Source organism: Nuphar pumila, chromosome 3 (assembly GCF_984573655.1).
Source record: "Nuphar pumila chromosome 3, dmNupPumi1.hap1.1, whole genome shotgun sequence".
In the NCBI taxonomy this organism is placed as follows: Eukaryota; Viridiplantae; Streptophyta; class Magnoliopsida; order Nymphaeales; family Nymphaeaceae; genus Nuphar; species Nuphar pumila.
This window is the reverse complement of record NC_143251.1, coordinates 20,320,001-20,340,548: the sequence shown is the minus strand read 5'-3', so window position 1 is coordinate 20,340,548 and position 20,548 is coordinate 20,320,001. Positions and strand designations below refer to the sequence as shown.

At 43.3% G+C, this 20,548-nt stretch overlaps 1 protein-coding gene across 3 annotated transcripts in view; it reads right to left on the bottom strand.

Annotated features, from left to right (window-relative positions):
* Positions 1 to 8,669: 8,669 nt before the first annotated feature.
* The window catches only part of LOC149842214 (protein FAR1-RELATED SEQUENCE 6-like), a 29,088-nt gene continuing 17,209 nt past the window's right edge, over positions 8,670 to 20,548 (bottom strand). Inside the window, exons 3-5 of one of the 3 annotated variants that reach the window (XM_090001315.1) lie at positions 9,997 to 12,493; positions 9,738 to 9,815; positions 8,670 to 9,617 (exon numbers count right to left, since the gene is read on the bottom strand). In XM_090001315.1, the coding sequence (XP_089857441.1) occupies positions 9,771 to 9,815; positions 9,997 to 12,453 (2,502 nt within the window). In that variant the 5' untranslated portion in view covers positions 12,454 to 12,493 and the 3' untranslated portion in view covers positions 8,670 to 9,617; positions 9,738 to 9,770. Of the gene's footprint in view, positions 9,618 to 9,737; positions 9,816 to 9,865; positions 12,623 to 20,548 lie in introns of those variants that run through there. The other 2 variants (XM_090001316.1, XM_090001317.1) reach the window with 2 other exon arrangements.

Sequence of the window (20,548 nt, the reverse complement as noted above, 5' to 3'; positions counted from 1 at the left end):
GGCACTCACCAAGCATCGGTTATATGCTAAGCAGACCAAGTGTAGCTTGGTCAAACCCATGTCTATTACTTTGGACATGTTATTTTGGGTCAAGGTGGTGAGATGGACCTTGAAAAGGTCAAGGTGATGTAGAGTTGACTGGTACCCCAGTCGCTCAAGGGACTACGAGGATTTCTCAACCTTACTAGGTACTATAAAAATTTCGTTCAGAGGTATGCCCAGATCGATCACCACCAGACGACCCAATTAAAGAAGGGCATCTTTCACTGGAGCTAGGAAGCTACCGTGACCTTTGAGCCTCGGAAGGAGGTTATGACTCGAGCGCCCGTTCTGACCTTACCGGATTTCACACTGACTTTTGTGCTTGACGTGTTTGGGCTCGGTATAGGGGTTGTTCCTATGTAGCAGGAATATCTCCTTGCTTACTTCAGCAAGGTTATAGCAACTGGGAAGCAAGGCCTATCCATGTACGAGGAGTTAATGGCAGTCATCTTAGTAGTGGACATGTGGCGATCATATCCAATAGGTCGACACTTTATAGTTCGAACAAACTATAGGAGTCTCAAGTACATGCTTAAAGAATGAGTGAGCACTCTTTGCAGCAGGTGGTTTGGCAGCCGGGTGCAAGCTGCAGGCATGCACCCTTTGTGTTGTGGGATGGTGGCCGAGCCACATGTGGGGTCTGGACCAGTTGGTCCAGACCTGGGTTTCCCTCATGGCTGCAACTTGTGTGTGTGTGTGTGCGGACTTTTTCTCCAGACCCGACACACCTAGTCCAGGTGTTCGCTTAGGTGTGCGATGGAGCTCGATGTGCAACAGAGGACACAAACTCACTCTTCTAAAACACATCAAGGATCTTGGCAGTTGTTGTTTTTGTAAAGGGAATGGTTGTACTATTTGTAACATGTGAATAATAAAAGTTGTTTCAAATCATGTTGATTCACTCCTGTGACCCGCCCAGAACTTTCAGCTTGTTTTCCCTTTTTGGTACTTCCGCAGTTGCGCAAATGTTTTTTTAAAAAAAAAAGTTTATCCTAAAATCTAAAGGATTTTCAAAGTCGGAAATTCTGGGGCGCCACACTCTTACCCTACAAAAATGGTCTTCAAGCTCTTAAGATATGACTTTGAGATCCAGTACCACAAGGGGGTTAACAATCAAATGGTTGATGACCTTGCCATCACCTTCCCTTTCTTGGATGACCTTCAACAAGAATATATGACACACTACTTTCTCTCTAGTGTACAGGTGCAGATCAAAAGAGATGAGACTCCCAAAGTAAAGATTCGGGTGGTCATATAGTAGTTCTCCCCGAGTTCGACGTGATGGCTCTTCTTATATAGCATTACCACGCGACTCCCATAACAGGTCATGAGGGGGTACAACAGACCAATCAATGTTTGAGTAGGGAGTTTTGCATGGAAGGGCATGAAGCAGGTTCGACAATTTGTGGGGTGGTGTGATGTGCCAGAGGGTCAAATATGAGACAAACTCCCCCATTGGATTATTGCAGCCTCTTCCTTTATCAAACCATTTTGGGAGGACATATCGATGAACTTCATCAATGGGCTTCCCTCCATGCAGGGAAAGTCCTTTCCATAATCATGGTTGTGGTGGACCACTTGTTCAAGTACAAATGCTTCTTGGATGTGTCTCACCCATACATTGCAACATTTGTTGCAGAGTTGTTTGTACGGGAGGTGTTTCGCCTACATGGGATGCCCCATACCATCGTCAGTGATAGAGATTTGGTGTTCATCAGTACCTTTTGGGTAGAGTTCTTTTGATTACAGGGTATCCATTGCCATGAGTACCACCTATCACCCCCAAACAGATGAACAAACTGAGGTATTCAATTGATGCCTATAGGACTACATCTATGCCTTCGTAGGTGACCAACCCAAGGTATGGGTGAGGCTCCTCCCGTGGGCCGAGTGGTCTTACAACACAACCTACCACTATTCCATTCAAGTGAAGCCGATCCAAGCTATGTACGAACGACCCCCACCGATTGTAGTTGACTATGTTGTGGAAGTTGCGCAAGCATATGCAATTGAGTTACCTTTGCTAGAGAGACCATCTTTTATGCTTGTTGCATAAGAATATGGTTGTCGCGTAGGAGAGAATGGAATAGACATATGATTAGAGACATTGACCATGGCGGTTTCATGTGGGTGACCTTATGCTCCTGAAGTTGTCGCACCACCAACAAAGAACAATGCGATAAGTATAGAAGCACAAGTTGGCACCCTGCTTTTACAAGCCTTTTCCTATACTAGAGAGGATCAGGACAATGGCGCATTGCTTGGACCTCTCCGTAGGAGCCCAAATACACCATGTGTTCCATATTTTCTGCCTTAAGCCCTACAGAGGAGAGCCACCTGACGGATGCCTGACCCTGCTCGACCTTGGTAACACCTCACCCCAATCGATCAAGGTCCTTGGCAAGAGAAGGCGAAGGAAGAACGATCACCTAGTTACGAAGAATCTAGTCCAGTGGTCAGGCAGTAGTGTGAATGAAGCGACGTGAGAAGAGGAATACTGGATAGTTGCTCAGTATCCAAGGTTTCCGCCTTGAGGACAAGGCATGTTTGAGAGGGGTGGATTGTTATGGACCCACACTCACACCTCGAGTTCGACTAGCCAGATCCACTCAGTTGAGATTACATAGAAGAGAGAGAGAGAGAGAGAGAGAGAGACTCACTTATCCTAGGACTCTCCTTAGAGTGGGATACTCCTAGAGTACCATTCAGGATGGACTCCTAGTTAGCCCAGGATTCTCTCAAGTGTGGGATACCCCTGGAGTCTCATCTAAGGTGGGATTATAGATGTGTAGGTATTCTCCTTTTTATTCTATAAATAGGCATGCATAAATTTTTTTTATCTTAATGAAATTTCTTGAGTCCAACCTCTAAGTTTCATTATGGTTCTTATGTGTGAGTATTTCCTGAGGGAAATATTTTGCTCCCTCAATTGCCCATTAATCTCCAACCATCGTCGGCTAGTCAAAAATGGATTTTTTTCTTCCAGCTCGGACCTCGCTTCTTCCTCGATCCTTGCACTCATCAGGCTCTATCGGTTCTTCCTAGGTTGTGTCCCTACCTGAACACACCCTTCCCCCTCTTGTTGTTATGTGACGATGTTCCCAATCGGGGACATAATAATATTATGCCCCAACGTCAGCCTGCCCACCCCCTTGTGATGCGTCTCTCCCTTGCGCACCTCTCTCAACCACATTGTTGTCCAACTAGCAATATGTCCTATTGCAGGACACACCACACGACCTGCAACACCCTGTGCCAGACTTTATCTGTCACTTGCTGAAAGCGATGCACATGTGTGTGTGGTGCGATGGGGCGTATGGTGATGTGCATGGCTAAGTCGAGTTCATGCCTTGGCTATGACATATGGTGGCGACACGAGGCAACACAACATTGCTCTTTAACAAACTCAGCAAGCAAGCCTAACTATGTGTGCTACATCTCAAGTGCATATGCTTAGTTCTATGCTCCATACCATGGGGGGGCTCTTCGGCCACCCGTGGCCATGTGCCATGCTTCGGGGGTGCTACACCACCCACGCCCCCCGTAAATAGAAGTCTTTCATGCAGAATTCATGTGCCAAGGTTGAGTATTCTTCGACAGAATCATATGTGATGAACACGTCTGTGAAGTCAGATCACAGAAAGAAGCAACTTCATTCGAAGGTGCCATGTCAGTGCCCATACAGGATGGCCCAAACTTCAGAGCCGCACATCTCCTTGCACATTGAGAATTACTGAGCCAATATTGAAATCTCGCTGACACATTTATGTGACGAAGATCCCAATGCAATCATTTTGACAAAATACAAAATATACGTTTGGGAACTTCATTAGAAACAAAAGTAGTGCATTTTCAAAGGATATTAGGGTACCTCCTATTGGTGGGGTTAGTGCCCATAATACCTATATCAAGGACCTTCCTCTTGACTTACATTGGTGCACCGCTGTGCGGTCCAAAGTGAGCAACCCCTATAACTCATGAGTAGTACATCAAAGTGCATGGGGGTGCTCACGAGTATGCAAATTCACCATGAGAATCAGTAGGCATACATGGAGCCCGCTCTTGTCACCCAACCTCGCACCCTTGCGAGGGGCTCAATGAGTGCATGTCGAGCATTAGTGATTTATCTTGGCTAGGAAGCTTCACTACGTCAAACTAGCAATTGGCTTAGGCTAGGGATCGAAAGGTCTTCTCCATCTTAGCATGGAGTTTCCTACGAGGCGTGTGTTGCGCTCTACGGGGCCTATAGGTGCCAAAATATAATATACCCCTCGTTCGGTACGTCTCAAGAACTCGATGCTCAATCTAAATATTCATGGTGCTTATTAGGATGCGTAGCTGACTATATTGATCCTTGACTGCTCGTGCGCTTGTCATAAAAAGGTGGCACACCCGTCTCTCATCGGCTTGAGCATACCACAACTGGTACCATAGCATACCACACTAGTATAAGAGTTCATCAAATTGGTTTCAGAGTTGCCCCAAACTGTTATCGATGTTTGCTTGTCAGTTTTGGTTGTCGTCAAATTCACCCATACTGTTATTTGAACAGAAATTGTCTCAGTTCACATCTTCGTTGCTAGCTATTTGCCTTATGTTGGTATCATTTATGCGGATTCTTCAAGTTCTATGCATTGTCCCTTACTAGTCAGCTCGTAGCAAACTAATTGATACACAACACACCACAAGTATGAGTTGTGGTGAAGTTTATACTCAAATATTTATCATCTACGTCGAGGGTACTTGCAACACTATTGGAGGCAGATCGTTGCATGATCGAGTTCACAAATACAAAAGTGACTCATACACTTCCTCCACTTCCTAGTGCTTAGAGTCGTAAGAGAGTGACACGTGCCTACTACACACCCATTATTCTATTGACAGATGCTACTACCTAGTTTAGCGAGGCAGTTATGAGACGCTTTATGGTGATGTTCATCACTATAATTGCTCACTTTTGCACGGGATATTGCTTATCGGTTGAGCACCTTGCTATGGTGACCCTTCCCTCTTCAAGCGCATTAAGGGGATGTGTTCTGCTTCAACCTGATGTTCAGGAGTAAGTCTTGCAGGTGGAGCTTGCTTGCTTTTAGTGCTTGTGCGATGTTACAGTTAGAGATCCATGAAGTGTAATTCGTTGATTCTATGCATATTCTCAATGGGGGAGACTCATCAAAATACCTCTCTTCTCCCCCCACACACTTGGTTCATCCACTCAACACCTTACCTAGATGTCGCTCACGCTCGTTGACCATTGAGTTCTGCAGGCTTTCCAACATCACCTACTTAGTTCGTCTTCACCAGATCAGTTCCTTCCCCTACCTTGTACTAGGTCACAAATGGTATCGTCAGGATTGCTAGCTCTTGACGCTTCGTCCTTGCAGCCAAACTTGGTGTCAAACCTCAACAATCGTCTCAGAATATTCACCACTAGAATGATGCGAGAACCCTCACACTCCATCACACCTCTCGTGTTCAAGGAGCAAACACTTCAGACACTCTGTGTTACACCCGTCGGAGGCCAAACCTTCGCACTTTGGCACATGTAAGCAAACTGTAAAGATACTTCATGCCCAACTTGTTAGTTATGCTGCGTTGGGAGAAGTCGATGCTCTGCGGGTCCTACTTGAAGGGTTGCTAGTTGCTAAAGAACCAACTCATTTATGCTAAAAACTGCTATGCTCTCTTAGCCCTCTTCGCTACATCACAGGGGTCATGTTTGCTCGTGGTCGCATTGCTCTGCTCAGGAGGACCAAACCACCTCCAACCTTCAAAATTTCATGGCAACTTGTCCACATCGCATGTATCTGTGGGTGACGATTTCCGCACTCTACGGAGTGGCCTACCTTGGTTGTTATCAAGAACTCCATGACAGCTTTAATATTCTCTCAATAGGTGAAGTATTGATGAGGACGTTGATTTGTTCTAGTATGGAGAATATATCATGTCACTGCATTGCTTGGGTCATGTCTGCTCATGGTCGCGTTGCTCTGCTCAACGGACCACTTCGGGTGCTAAACAACCACTCTGCTCAAGAAGACTGGACCACCTCCAATTTCAAAACTTCATGGCGGCTTGTTTACGCCACATATCTTCGTGGGTGATGATTCCCACACTCCAGAGTGGTCTTGCGTTATTTGCTACTTGGGTCACGTCTGCTCGTGATCGTGTTGTTGTGCTCAACGGACCACCTCAGGTGCCAAACACACTGAGTGTCAAACAATAGCTTTGCTCAGGAGGACTGGACTACCTCCAACTTCAGTGGCCTTGCCTTGGCCACGTCGAAACTCTCTGTCGGCTTCTCTACGTTGCATATCTTAGTGAGTGATGATTCCTACATCGCACTTCATTGGTGGCTTTTAGATGCCACACTTTCAAGGGATTGACACTAAGCTACATCTCATAACACTGCCTTACACACAGATTCTTGAAGAATGTTTGCTCTACTCCAGCTCCTGTGGTTCGGCTTTAGTCACCTCCCAATTAGAGAAGTATCGAAGAGAACATCAAGTTGTTCTAGTGGGAAAGAATGTGCCAAACTTTATCAGTCACCAGCCGAAAGTGACACACGTGTGTGTGGTGCGATGGGGGCCTATGGTAATGCGCATTGCTAAGTGGAGAGCCCATGCCTTGGTTATGGCATGCGGCGATGGCACAAGGAAACACAATATTGCTCTTTAGCAAACTCAACAAGCAAGCTTAAGTGTATGTGCTACATCTTAAGTGCATCTGCTCAACTCTATGCCACGAAGGTCTCTCCGGCCACCCGCTGCCACGTGCCATGCTTTGAGGGTGCTATGCCACCCGCGGCCCATCTCAACTTCAAGCCTGCAAACAAAAGCCTTCCATGAAAAATTCATATGTCACGATCGAGTATTTTTCAACACAATCATATATGGAGAACGCGTCCGTAAAGTCAAATAACAGAAAAGAGCAACTTCATCCGAAAGTGTCATGCCAGTGCCCAGGCGGGTCTGCCCAAACTTCAGTGGCGCTCATCTCCTTGCACGTTGAGAATTATTGAGCCAAGATCAAAATCTCACTGACACATTCATATGTGACAAATACCCCAGTACAATCGTTTCGACGAAATACAAAGTCTATGTTTAGAAATTTCATTGAGAGCAAAAGTGGTGCATTTTCAAGGGATATTAGGGTTATTCCTATTGGTGGCAACAGGAAGTTGGGTCAGCGCCCATAACACCTAATATAAGGGATCTTACTTTTGACTTGCATTGGTGCACCACCATACAATCCAAAGTAGACAACCCTATATCTCATGAGTAGCACATCGAAGTGCACTCACGAATATGCAAATTTTCTATAGCTATCAGCAAGCATGTGTGGGGCCCACTCTTGCCGCCCAACCTCACACCCTTGCAAGGGGCTCGACCAATGCATGTCAAGCGACGATAATTCCTCTTAGCTAAAGAGTTTCACTACGCTAAACTAGCAACTATCTTAGGATGGAGGCCAAAAGATATTCTTCATCGTAGCAAAGGTTTTTTCGGGGGGTGCATGTTGCATTTCACGAGGCCTGCAAGTGCCAAAATGTAATATACCCCTCATTCAGTGCATCTCAAGAACTCGATGCTCAATCTAATGTTTGTGACACTTATTCAGATGTGTAGCTGATTATATTGATCCTCGAGTGATCATGTGCTCATCATAAGAAGGCAACACACCTGTCTCTCATCGGCTTGAACTCACTTTGCGCTGACAACTAGCATTGCCCCGCTCTATCGACCCATTCAACTTTATCGCTTCTAATATTATGTTGTGCTAAGCATGCATGGGAGATGCACGACTCTGAACTCGCTTTCGCTAGGCTTACGTAACTTCTCGCCTAAGGCAAGATGCATGTTGCACGACCCAGACAATCTGTCAATCTCCCTCTCTGCGTGAGTCAAGAAGACACGGAGAAAAAGGCTGTGATAACCCGCACCCCGACCGCTGCCGCCCCTGCAGCCCTACCCGTTCGAGTGTGGCTTCTGACGTGCACGCCCTCCGCTTTTGAGCCGCTGCCTTGTTCCCTGTGCTTGGATATGCAAAGTCGACCTCTCGAGAATCAGACTCTGACAATATATATATGGTCCCCATTAGCAACTCTTCCGTGTCAAAATCTTGATGAAAAACCTGCTTGAAGAGATGAAATTTACATCAAGTGGAGAATACTTGTTCATGTTTAGGGCTTTTGGTCATAAGTGATTCTATATAAACTAATCAAACTAAGGTGCCATACCTTGTCGGACGATATTTGCATGAAAACTGAGATACCACACATCACTCATGCCGCAGTTGCCTCAAAACATTGCACAAATCATAGCACATAAAACCAGAAGATGAATTACAGATGAACCATCCTAATGTATAATTGGCAGCACAAGGCAGTTGCCCATTGAGGCACAACCAAGCTTGTGTACCGCATTGACATGGTTATTAAGCCAATTCGAAACAACATTGGGAAGAAAACAAATAAACCCACCAACCTTCTACAACAGTTCTGCAATAGCTTCAGAGTTTCAACTTGATACATCACCCTGTAGATACAAAGCTCCTCTTTGGGAAAAAAGAGATCCTAAGAATGCAACTTAATCAGGCTTCCCTGTAACAAACAAACAAATCAATTATTCAATTTCATCATGTTTTTTAAAAGGTTTCCTTCAAGGGTTCACTGCATTTGTATCCATGTTTATGTACAATGATTCCCCAGCCAAGTTGAATCTAAACATGTTTACATCAGCTTTTATGTGCAGTAGCAGAGGAAAGGAAGGACAATGCATCACCTTCTTCAAACCATTAACATCACGCTAATTGCTAACAAGCTTACATAGCAAAGAACGTACCAACGTTCCAAAAGAAAGGCTCAAATTAAAATATTTGTTCTCATGTGGCCTATACATTCTCTAATAATGTGCATTTTTCTGTTATGAACAATGCTAACAGGAATATATTATGGAACATTTGAATAAACCCTGTAGAAAAAGAAATCTCTGATATGCCAGCGCAGATTGACACACCATTTCCACCCAATGGTGATGCCAGTATCCACAATATTTCTAATACTCATGGAACCAGTTCTGAGACTTCTAACAGCAACTCAGGTATTCAATGTTTCACGGCTTCAGCTTTCCATATGCACCCGGAATTATACTTACACAGAATAAGCAGAAAGTTGTAAATGGAAGTCTGCCAATCTACACGACTAAACTTGAAAATCAGTTTTGCTCAGTCGAGGAAGTGGAGTGGAAATTAGGAGTCACAAATTTAGCATTGGAAGCAGCAATGATATCTATAAAAAGACAATTTTTGTCAAGGGGGAAATTCCCTCCAGATATCTCTTTGACCTGTTTTTCGACTTCCACTAAGAGTGACCATCCCATCAGCGCAACCATCCCCACACCAAACACAGAGAAATGGTGAACACTACAGGTTCCCTGTTAACAAACCTAAAAGTACAGAGAGCGGAGTCAAACACTGCACAGCCGAGAGGCAAAACCATGTGCTCCTCTATTTGGAGATGTCAACCCCAATTGAGTTAATCAATATGCTAACAGTAGTTCAACATCTTCAACCTACCAAAAAATGTGAATTTCAAGAATCTCATGAACAAAATTAAGCATGAATAGAACATTAATGAAATTCCCCACCCCTGAGAAAAAGGAAAAGAAACATAGAAACACAATGAGATTTACCTGGTTAGTGAAGCAAATTCAATCATGTTGCATCTAACCTTGTGACAAAAAATCTTCAGCTAAAGGAGATTCAGTTACCTGTTTGAAAATTAAAGCCTAACTTTTAGAGCAAAGGCACCAGGAAAGAGGGAAGAAAATTACTAATCATTGGGAATGAACATCAAAATATTGTCTTTCAAGTATAAAGTGGCCATACATATGCGTTTAAGTTAAATTTGATGTTACTTAATATTTAGCCAGTAATGTGAAATTAGCAAACCTCCTTGCAAGTTTTTTTGTTGTGACCAAGTTTTCCACATTTGCTGCATCTCTTCTTATTGCTTGTGCTTGTTTCCACAGAAGAACCATACAACCCTTCCTCCAAATGAAATGGCCATGGCACTCTCAAAGGATCATTCATATCACATGAATTCATGATAGAAGGTGTAAATGTCAAATTGACTTCACTGTATTGGTTCCCATCAATAGAACTACCAGCATAGCTGCTAACAATATATCCATTATGGCCTTCACCCCCATAAAGAATCTTTTCCATAAGCTCTGCAATTCCTCTAACCGCAACTTTGTAATGGTCTGCCGATAATGACCCCTCCTCCACAAGATGAATAAACATCCTGTATAAATTATCATACCGTTGCACTTCACTAATAGGCACCATAACATTAGAACGACTTTGTAAAGCATGTATACGTTTGAAGTCCTTCCTCCAACGAACGAGAATATAATGATTTGGGATCTCATGAACACCTATATGGTTAAGAACATATAATGCATGCCTGCATAGAAAACCTTTATATTGAAATAGACGACATATACATTGAACTTCAGCTGCAGGCTCATTTGAGATAACTTCAAACGCCTTTAAACCCACAATATTCCCATCCTTGTCAAAAATCCGTTCTTTAAGGATATAAGTAGAACAGTGTCCATCTGTTCCAGTACGCTCTATATTGTAGCAATCAAATGTACCATATACCTCCTCCTGGAATAGTACAAATATTTCTCCAGAATACACCTTTGCAAGTTGGCTTTCATAACAAAGGCGAGTCCTCATAACTGGCACCTTGTTGTATGAGTCAAAATCAGCTTGAGCCTCCTCTTCATACTTCTTCTTAAGAACGACCTCATATTTTTCAGTGAATTCTTTAAAAGAAGTGTTTGAATACACATATCCATCGAAGAATGCATTGAACTTTTCTCCACACTGAGAAGTAGACATCCCCGCATAGAATATGTCCTTTATGAACACTGGAGCCCACTGGTGACGGAGCTCATACAATGATTTAAGCCATTGATTATCCTCAAGCTTGTATCTTTCAATCACTTCCTTCCAAGAAATTTCAAATTCATCAGCTCTCAAAGAATCATAGACTGCTTTCTTAAGTGCTTTCTTGATTGCCTTATAGTCACCTAATCCTCTCAATTTTGTTGGAATTTTTTCCATGATGTGCCATAAACATAGACGATGGTGTGCCTCCGGAAAGACCTCCCTAACTGCTGCTTGTATAGCTTGACACTCATCAGTAACAATGGCAATTGGGAAACGCCCTGACATACAATCTATCCATGATCTTAAAAGCCAAGTAAACGAATCTACTGTCTCATCTGCAAGCAAGCCACATCCTAGCAATACATACTGGCCATGGTGGTTGGCTCCAACAAATGCAACAAGGGGCAAGTCATATCTGCTTATCAAGCTTGTTGTATCCAGCATAACAACATCTCCAAAATACTCAAATGCTGCCCTGGACCTGGCATCTGCCCAAAAAATGTTTCTTAACTGTCCTTCGCTATCAACATCCATCAAGTAATGAAAGCATTTGTTCTTTGACTGCATACGCTCAAAAAACATATGAATCATTTCCAAATCTCCCTTTCCAAGCTTCAAATGCCTTGGCCCTTGCTGTTCAGGGGGTGAGTGTTCTTGCTGCCCAAACAGTAGGTGTTGCGGTTGAGGCTGATTCTGCTGCACAAAAGCTAAGTGCTGCTGTTGCATTAAAGGTACTTGTTGTAAGAAAGGTAGTTGTGCATAAAATCTTGGAGCTATGAATAGTGCATTAACAGATTGATTTGATTTTTTTTCAGATTTCTGATCCTTTTTACCTCTCATCTTAAACTTCTTACCTCCAGAGTCCAGGTAGTGATTATGTGATTTATATCGCCGTGTCATATTTGGGTAACAGACATGGTTGTGGGGAAGATGGAGTTCGGTCACCACCCACTTCTTTGAAGAATTTTGCTTAACCCGCATCATTGCATCACAACCAATCCTCGTTATTGGTTTTGAGTAGGCTATAAATCTTTTTGGTGCTTTAAAACCCTCTTTGTTGCAACATATCACTACATGATTAATCTCTTTAGTCTTCTTTGAACGGCTAGTGGATTTTATTCTAGTGCCAAAACCAACATGTTTAGCATAGTCATAGTAGAATTTCTCTGCTTCTGCATAACTGTCAAAGCTCATTCCAAGAACAGGCTCCATATTGGCATCTTCACTAACAGTGGCAGGCTCTTTGCTTGTAGGCTCATTGTTCAGATTATCTTCAGCTGCCTCAACTGTACTTGAGTCCATGCTGGAAGGTTTCGCTGCTTCAACTGCATTGAGGTCTACATTAGTAGGTTTTGTTGCTTCATCTATATGGGGCTCTGTGCCTGATAAGAAAGGAGTATTTTCCTCCTCTTCATCAATAATGTGGTCTATTTCATTGGATTCCATGATCACAGTGTATCTTGTCCTTCAGTCAATGACCCACAATCTGGGGGAATTTAAAATTTGTGAGTGTACAACTTGATTTTGACATATTAAAAAGAGAAACGAGAAAAGAGAAAAGAAATAAGTATCAGAAACCTTAGGAAAAGATCTTGCTGCTAATTTCTTTACATAAATCATAAATAACACCAATGCAATAAGAGAAAAAGAATGCCTTCCTGAAGATCAATAAATTCATATTATGAGGGGGATAAACAATATGAACTACATCAAAATATAGAAAAGAGATGTGCTATGAACAAACTAGTACAATAAAAGAACAACAAAGCCTTTCTTTCTCAATAAGGGTTGTATAAAAGAGAGAACCCAGAGAAAGTACGAAACACAACCTGATGGTTGTCATTCTGCAAACCAGGACAACCTAAAAGCATTTGGAAGGGCACCATCAACAATTTTAGTGGTTAAATATAACAGTAAAACATACCAATGAACGCTATGAGAAAAGGAAAACTGCATTATGATAAAATTAACCTTGTCCAGCCCTCCGTGAGATAGAACTAAATGGGTTCTTAACAAAGGATTATGTTTGGATGGATGTATTTGGAGAGAATTGGTTGAAATAATTTGAAAGGAATTGGATTTTTAATTTTTTTCAGTTGGGAAGCACCTAGTGAGACCTCCAAGGATTCAAGCAAATTTCATCTTATCTGGAGACTAGTGAGGAAAACAAAGGATGAATAACTTGAAGCATGCTATGTTAAGAGAATTACAGGCCTTGAAGAAAGAATTACATTTGACAATGGAAGTTCTGCAGGATTTGATAATGATCATAAGAAACAAAATCACATAATGTACAAGAGAGCACATTACCTTTTTTCATAACATGAGGCAGATACCGGACCAAAGTAAATTAGAGATAAGGGCTTCAGGATTACCCAAACTGGTGTATTGTTTGTAATAAATGCGGAAATATACCGCATTATGGTTCCTCATTACCCTCTTGAGTGATTGTAAAACTTCATTAATCCCCTTCCCAAAACACTAACTAGGCCCAACTCCAGAAGAAAATGGAGCTAATAGGAAGTAAACAGAGACCTGTTTCAATTTATTTTCTAGTTATTCTCCCCCTCACCATAAAAAAAGGCAAAAGGCAATATTCACAGGTTACATCCATGATGACATATTTCTCCTAGACCAGTAAAGATGCATGATCAAACTAGGGTCCTGCTTGTCATGAACACTTCCCTTAACATGGCTAGTTTTTACAAAGAACCAATGGACAATGTTTCAAAAGTTTTGAAGGAAACTTCAAAAAATTAGAGGAAAACTTACACCAAAAGTTAAGGGATACCTTTTCACCAATCAAACTTTAAAAAATTCATTGGAATAAGTAATGCACAAGCGACCTCTAGAATATACTCCTTTGATCACCTTATTACCTTATAGCATATATTGTAATGAAATAAGAACAAAAGCAAATAAGAGTTTCCTATGGGCTTACAAGAACACAACCAATCCACAAAAGAACCACTTATGAATCAATCCACAACACCCACACAAGGGTCACGAGAGTAAAAAATAATAGTTTTTGTTACACAATGCTCGAGAAAGCATGGCAGAGATACAAGGAGTGAACCCCTATTTATAACAAGAAAAAGATATAGGGAGCAGCCCAAGTAGCTCTTGGGCTGCTCCTAACGATCACATTGGGAGTAGCACCAACAACTAGTTGGAGCTGTCCCAATTGATATCAAAAAATAAAAAACAAAAATAAATAAAATGTTTAGTCAGCCCCTAATGGGTTGATCTCTTTTACAAAGTAAAATGACCAAAATACCCCTGATGGGTATTTTGGTTTACATACATATGGACATACATATATATTAATATATATATATAAAAATTAGAAGCACAATCTTAACACCCCCCCTCAAACTAACAATGTAATAGCTAAGAGTTTGCCAAGTAGGAAGTGAAATCTGGGTGACGGGAGTGCTTTAGTAAAGAAGTCCATCAGTTGATACTCTGATAGTACATATGACAACGTGACGGTCTTCTTTAGAAAATTCTCATGAACGTAGTGGCAATCCATTTCAATGTGTTTAGTCCTTTTATAGAATGTATGATTGCTTGCAATGTTTACTGCGCTCTTGTTGTCACAACATAATCTCGAGGGTTCTGCAATGTGAATTTCCAAGTCTTCTAACAAATGTCTCAACCATACTAATTCAGTAGTTGTTGCCATAGTACGATATTCTGTTTCAGTGAAAGAGAGAGACACCTTCTGTTGCTTCTTGCATCTCCATGAAATTAGAGAATCACCTACAAAAACATAAGAATCAGTGGTTGAGCATCTATCATTCACATCTCCTTCCCAATCAAAATCAGAATATGCAATAACTTCTAACGAGAAAAAAGATGAAAGAAATAATCTATGATTAATAGAATTTCTAATATATCTAATAATTCTCATTACATCACTCATATGTCCTGTAGTGGGAGCATGCTGAAATTGACTAACATAATAAATAGCATGAAAAACATTAGGACGAATAATAGAGAGATAAGATAAAGCTCCAATCATTTGTCTATATAGAGTTGGATCCTTTAGAGGTTCTCTATCATCTTTGTATTGATGAACTCTAGAGTATCAACTCGTTTTTCTTCTGAGAGTCCTGACTGTTCAATGATATCTGTTGTATATTTAGTTTGCGATAACAACCACGAAGTGAGTAAGCCACTTCTATTCTAAGAAAGTACTGTAAAAAAATAAGATTTATCATATCAAAATTGGCTTTGAGCACAACTTTGATACGAGTAACTCCTTGCTTATCACCTCCTGTGATAATCATATCATCAATGTAGAAAAATAATATTATCATTCCCGCATTAGAAGACTTAACAACCAACGCAATGTCAATATAACAAGATTTAAAACCAAATTGTGTCATTACATTATTGAATCGATTATACCAAGCCTTGAGAGCTTGCTTTAGACTATACAACGGTTTTCGTAACCAATTTTTTCTCATGTGCTAAACTTAATCCTGGTGGGGGATCCATGTAAACTTCCTTATTGAGATTTTCATTCAAAAATGTATTTTTCATGTTTATTTAAAAAATTGGTTATTTTTTAATTGATGTTTTATAAATAAGAGTTCGAACAATGGTCATTTGAGCAATTAGAGCAAATGTTTCATCATAGTCTATTTCATATTTTTTACTATATCATTTAGCTACTAGCTTGACTTTATATCTTTCTAATGTTCCATTACTTTTTAGTTTTAATCTTATAGACTCATCTACATCCTATAGTTTTCTTTCCTTTAGGTAATATTTGAATTTTTCAAGTTTTTGCATTTTATAAAGCTTTCAATTCATCATTCATTGCCTTAATTGATAATTTTTATCATCATGATAAGATGATGGTTCGACATATGAGTGTATAGCCATTAGACATGCTCTATATTTGGGTTCAAAGGAATCATAAGATACAAATATACTAGGAAATTTTAAAATTCTCATAGATCTTCTGATGCAGAGCAGGACCAAGTCGGACCTTTACAGTGTGACCCAGGCATGGGACCGGACCTGTACAATGGGATCGACGATCGGACCCAGGTATTGGATCCGACCTCGAAAACGGTGCCACGATGCAGGGATACACCCCTGTGTACATACTCTCGGCGAGCGAAGAATGGAAGCAGCGCAGTGCACATCAACAGCCCCAACAAGAGTTGAGAGTGTCAGTTCTCAGTCCAAGGTTCTGGACCCGAGATCCAGACCCGGTGCGCAATCTATAAAACGCCCAGCCTTAGGGTTACATGGGGTTGAAGAAGATTGAGAATTTGTTTATTTTATGGTTTCTCTCTTTCTGTCAGCACTTGTTTTTTTTTACTACAACCATTATTTATGTTTTCTCTTGGATTCTTTCTTCATTGTATCTCCCTTTTCAATAAGTGAATCAACGTAGATTGATTGGTTTACAGATCCTCGCTGCATCATAGTGGTATCAAAGCGCAGCCCCTCCTCCTTGGTCGACGGCATGGCGCAAGAACCGAGGGACGATCCTACGAACGAGAAGGAGCGTTAGGGATTGAGTACCGTCAACGAAGACCCCATGATGAGGATGATCGACATGATGACGAAGATCCAAGAAAATTTGCTACGCGTAAGCAAGGACGTAACTGGCATGTCAAAGCGCTTGGATGGTGTCGAAGGTCGGATCTTCGTTCTTGAGTCGCCAGTGGAGCCACGCACGACGTCTACACAAAAAATGGGTACGGGAGTGGGCGACGGTGTTGTCAATCTCGTCGATGCTGCAGCGATCGACCCAGCCCAACTGAATTATCAGCCTGTCGTGCGACATAAGGGCGTTGAGACAGCCTTGCACAGGGATGCGGGATGCATCAACTTCTCCCACATGGTACCTTCTCTCCACCCGGATTCGGTAGCGACTGTGAATCAAACAACCGGTGCCTTCCAGCCGAACCAAGGGGTCACGATTGGACCCCCCCACGTCGACTCGGGTGCGCTACAGACCTGGCCTCGAGCCACGGTGGCTATGTCGCAGGCAGGGCCAGGCCTGCAGGACCCCAACGTCACGCTGGGCCCTGCTGCAGGCATGGGCTCGTCAACCCGACCCGAGAAGGACCTCCCCTTCCCTCTTGAACCTGCGCGTGGAGGCCCTGTTGCAGCACACCAGCGAACAGGTGTAGGTGGACCCCTGTGGATCGGGCCGAACTCGAGAAGGTCCAGACCAGAACCTTTGGTAGCGGGGCCTAGACCCGGATCTCGGGGACCATCCTTTGGGTCCCAGGGAGCGAGTTCGAGCCTCGAACCCCATTACCCGACCTACCCAGTTGGGTCTGGTTCACGGGTCGCCCCAAACCAGATCCAACCAATTAATTTTGAACCCCAATTCAGATCCATTACCGACCCAAACTTACATCGGACTCAGACGGAGCTCCAGTTTGAATTTGAGCCGGGTCAAAACCAGACCCATCTTGTTACGGATCAAGGATCGAGTTCTAACCAGACCTTTCCCCACCACAACTCGATCCATGATCCTACCTATCCCATTCTGGGTCCAACAAATAGCTTAGGTCTTGACCCGATCCAGATCTAATCGGGTGAATCATCCTAGTACTACACCAACCAGATCCAATACCTATACCAGACCCAATCCGTAAACCCGTCCCCGATCCAGAACTCGGTACCCTACCCGACACACTACCTCTACCCTAGCCCAACCCATAATCGGAACCCATATTATCTCATTCCCACCAACCTAGAACCCGTGAACCGACCAGCCCCTCCACCTTTAATAGTACCTCCTGCTATGTTGGTGCCTCAACGCCGGCCGCAGATGGTTCCCACCCACAGGCGGGCCAGACCAAGGCAGATTCAGCAAGGACCGGTGCGACCTGAGCGCCGACCATACGTCATTGGAATCCGTCAGCACCAGCCTCCAGGCGAGCAGTACTGTGATGAGGGTGATGATGCGGTGTTGGATGATGATGCTTTCTGGAATGAGTATCCTGCAGGAATGGTGGAAACTCGTCAGCAGTGAGCGCCATAGCACTCATCTTACCTACGGGGTGAAGCTCGACCTTCCGGAGTTCATACGACGATTCGACGCAGAGCAGTTCTTCGATTGGGCCTATGCAGTACAGTTTTTCTTCGACTACCACACTATAGCTGAGCACTGTCGTATCTCTCTAGCGTCTAATCGGTTGAGGGGCCTAGCGCAGACATGGTGGGTTGAGCTGCAAAGGTCGAGAGAACAGTAAGGACAAGAACGCGTACATACATGGGAGGAGATGCAGAGGTTGATGCAGTCCAAGTTCGTGCCTTCAGACCATGCCGAGAGAGCCTACAAGGAGTACCTGACCCTGCGTCAAGGCACCCGTACCGTAGCGGAATACACTGTTGAGTTCCATCGTCTATCCCTGCGAGTGCAGATCGAGGAGACCGCCCGCCAGCAGGTCACGATATATATTTTTGGTCTCCATCCTGCTATTTCTGATGATTTCAGTTGTGTCACTATCGAGTCATTGAATCAGGCCAGCAGTTATGCCATGAATGTGGAGGAAAAGTTGAAAAGAAGGCAGGAATATAGTCTCCCGGAGTGACCAGTCCAGTCGACCCAAGTCGAGTTTCCCAACCAGGGGAGCAAGCTCCCCTAGGAAGGAAGACTCAAAGCCCACCCCAAGAGTCGACCCTAGCAAGCCTGACCAGTCCGGAACAGCATACCATACCAGATCCAAGGCCAAGCCTAGTGAGTCTACCATCCGTTGTTTTAGGTGTCAGGAGTTAGGACACGTAGCGTCCAAATGCCCCACTGTGAACAAGAACACCCATTTCATCGAGGGTATTGTTGAGTCAGCATCCGATAGTGAGAGTGAGGGTGAGTCATCGGTTGAGGGAGAGAATGAGAAGAAAGTCGTAGAGTTCGACGGTAATGTCAAAAATTTGTTGTCCATCCATCATGTTTTGACCGCACCCCGAGAGTCGGCCCCTGCAAAATGGTTGCGGAACAACATTTTTAAAACCCAGTGCAACTGTGAGGGGAAAGCGTGCGATGTTATCATTGACACTGGAGCTTGTGAGAACATGGTTTCCAAGAGTATCGTGTCCACTCTGAATCTGAAAACGGAGAAATTGTCCCAACCATACAAGATGGCGTGGTTCAAAAGAGGGAACGAGGTCCCCATTATCCAGCATTGTCTAGTTCGGTTCACTATGGGGGAGCATTACCACAATGAGGTGTGGTGTGATGTAGCCCCTATGAGTGCGTGTCATATCCTTTTGGGACGTCCTTGGCAGTTTGATCGCAAAACCATCCATGATGGCCGTAGGAACACATACTCATTTATTTTTAAGGGGCATAAAATAATCCTCCTCCCTATCAAGGAGACCGATTTTCTCACTGTGGATAAGCCCGAGCAAGTTTCCCGGCTCGCGGGCCTATCATACTGGACTTTCTTGAGCCATTGCAAGGAGGACGGTTATTGTTATGCCCTGGTGGCCAAACCTTCTCTGAGTACGTCGTTGCTTGTTCCCGCGGACATCGTGCCCCTTATCGAGGAGTTTCGCAATATTATGTCAGCCGACCTTCCTGATGGCCTACCTTCGATGAGGATTGTGCAGCATGCCATCGATTTTGTCCAGGGGTCGAGTCTACCTAACCTCCTCGCGTATCGTATGAATCCATCTAAACATGCTGAGCTATTGAGGCAGGTTCAAGAGTTACTGCAAAAGGGTTTTATTCATGAGAGTGTGAGCCCTTGCGCAGTGCACGCCCTTCTCACTCCTAAGAAAGATGGGTTCATGCGCATGTGTGTCGACAGTAGAGCGATCAATTGCAACACTGTCAAGTACAGTTTCCATATTACCCGGTTGGATGACATGTTTGATATGTTGGCCGGTGCCTCTATTTTCTCCAAAATTGATTTAAAAAGTGGGTACCACCAAATCCGTATCCGAAAGGGGAATGAGTGGAAAACGACATTCAAGACACGTGGTCGATTGTATGAGTGGTTAGTCATGTCATTTGGGTTATCAAATGCCCCGAGTACTTTCATGAACATGATGACCCAAGTGTTGCGTCCTTGTATAGGATGGTTTGTCGTTGTCTATTTTGATCACATTTTGGTTTATAGTTCTTCGTTGTCTGATCATTTGAATCATTTGCATCAAGTCCTAGAGATTTTAAGGAAGCAGAAGTTGTATGTCAATGCTAAAAAGTGTGAGTTTCTGACATCAAGTGTGGTATTTTGGGGTTTTATTGTGTTGTCTGATGGAGTTAAAGAGGATCCCGCCAAAGTCCGTGCGATTGCAGAATGGCCTACCCCAAGGACTATACGAGAGATTTGTAGTTTCCACGGACTAGCCACTTTCTACCGTCATTTTGTGAGAAACTTTAGTACCCTCATTGCCCCTATCACGGAATGTCTAAAGGATAGTAGTTTCCATTGGACTTCAGCCGCGGGCAAAGCTTTCACACTCATCAAAGAAAAAATGACTAGTGCCCCCATCCTAGCCCTTCCTGATTTTAGCGCAGTTTTTGAGGTTGAGTGCGATGCCTCTAAAGTGGGAA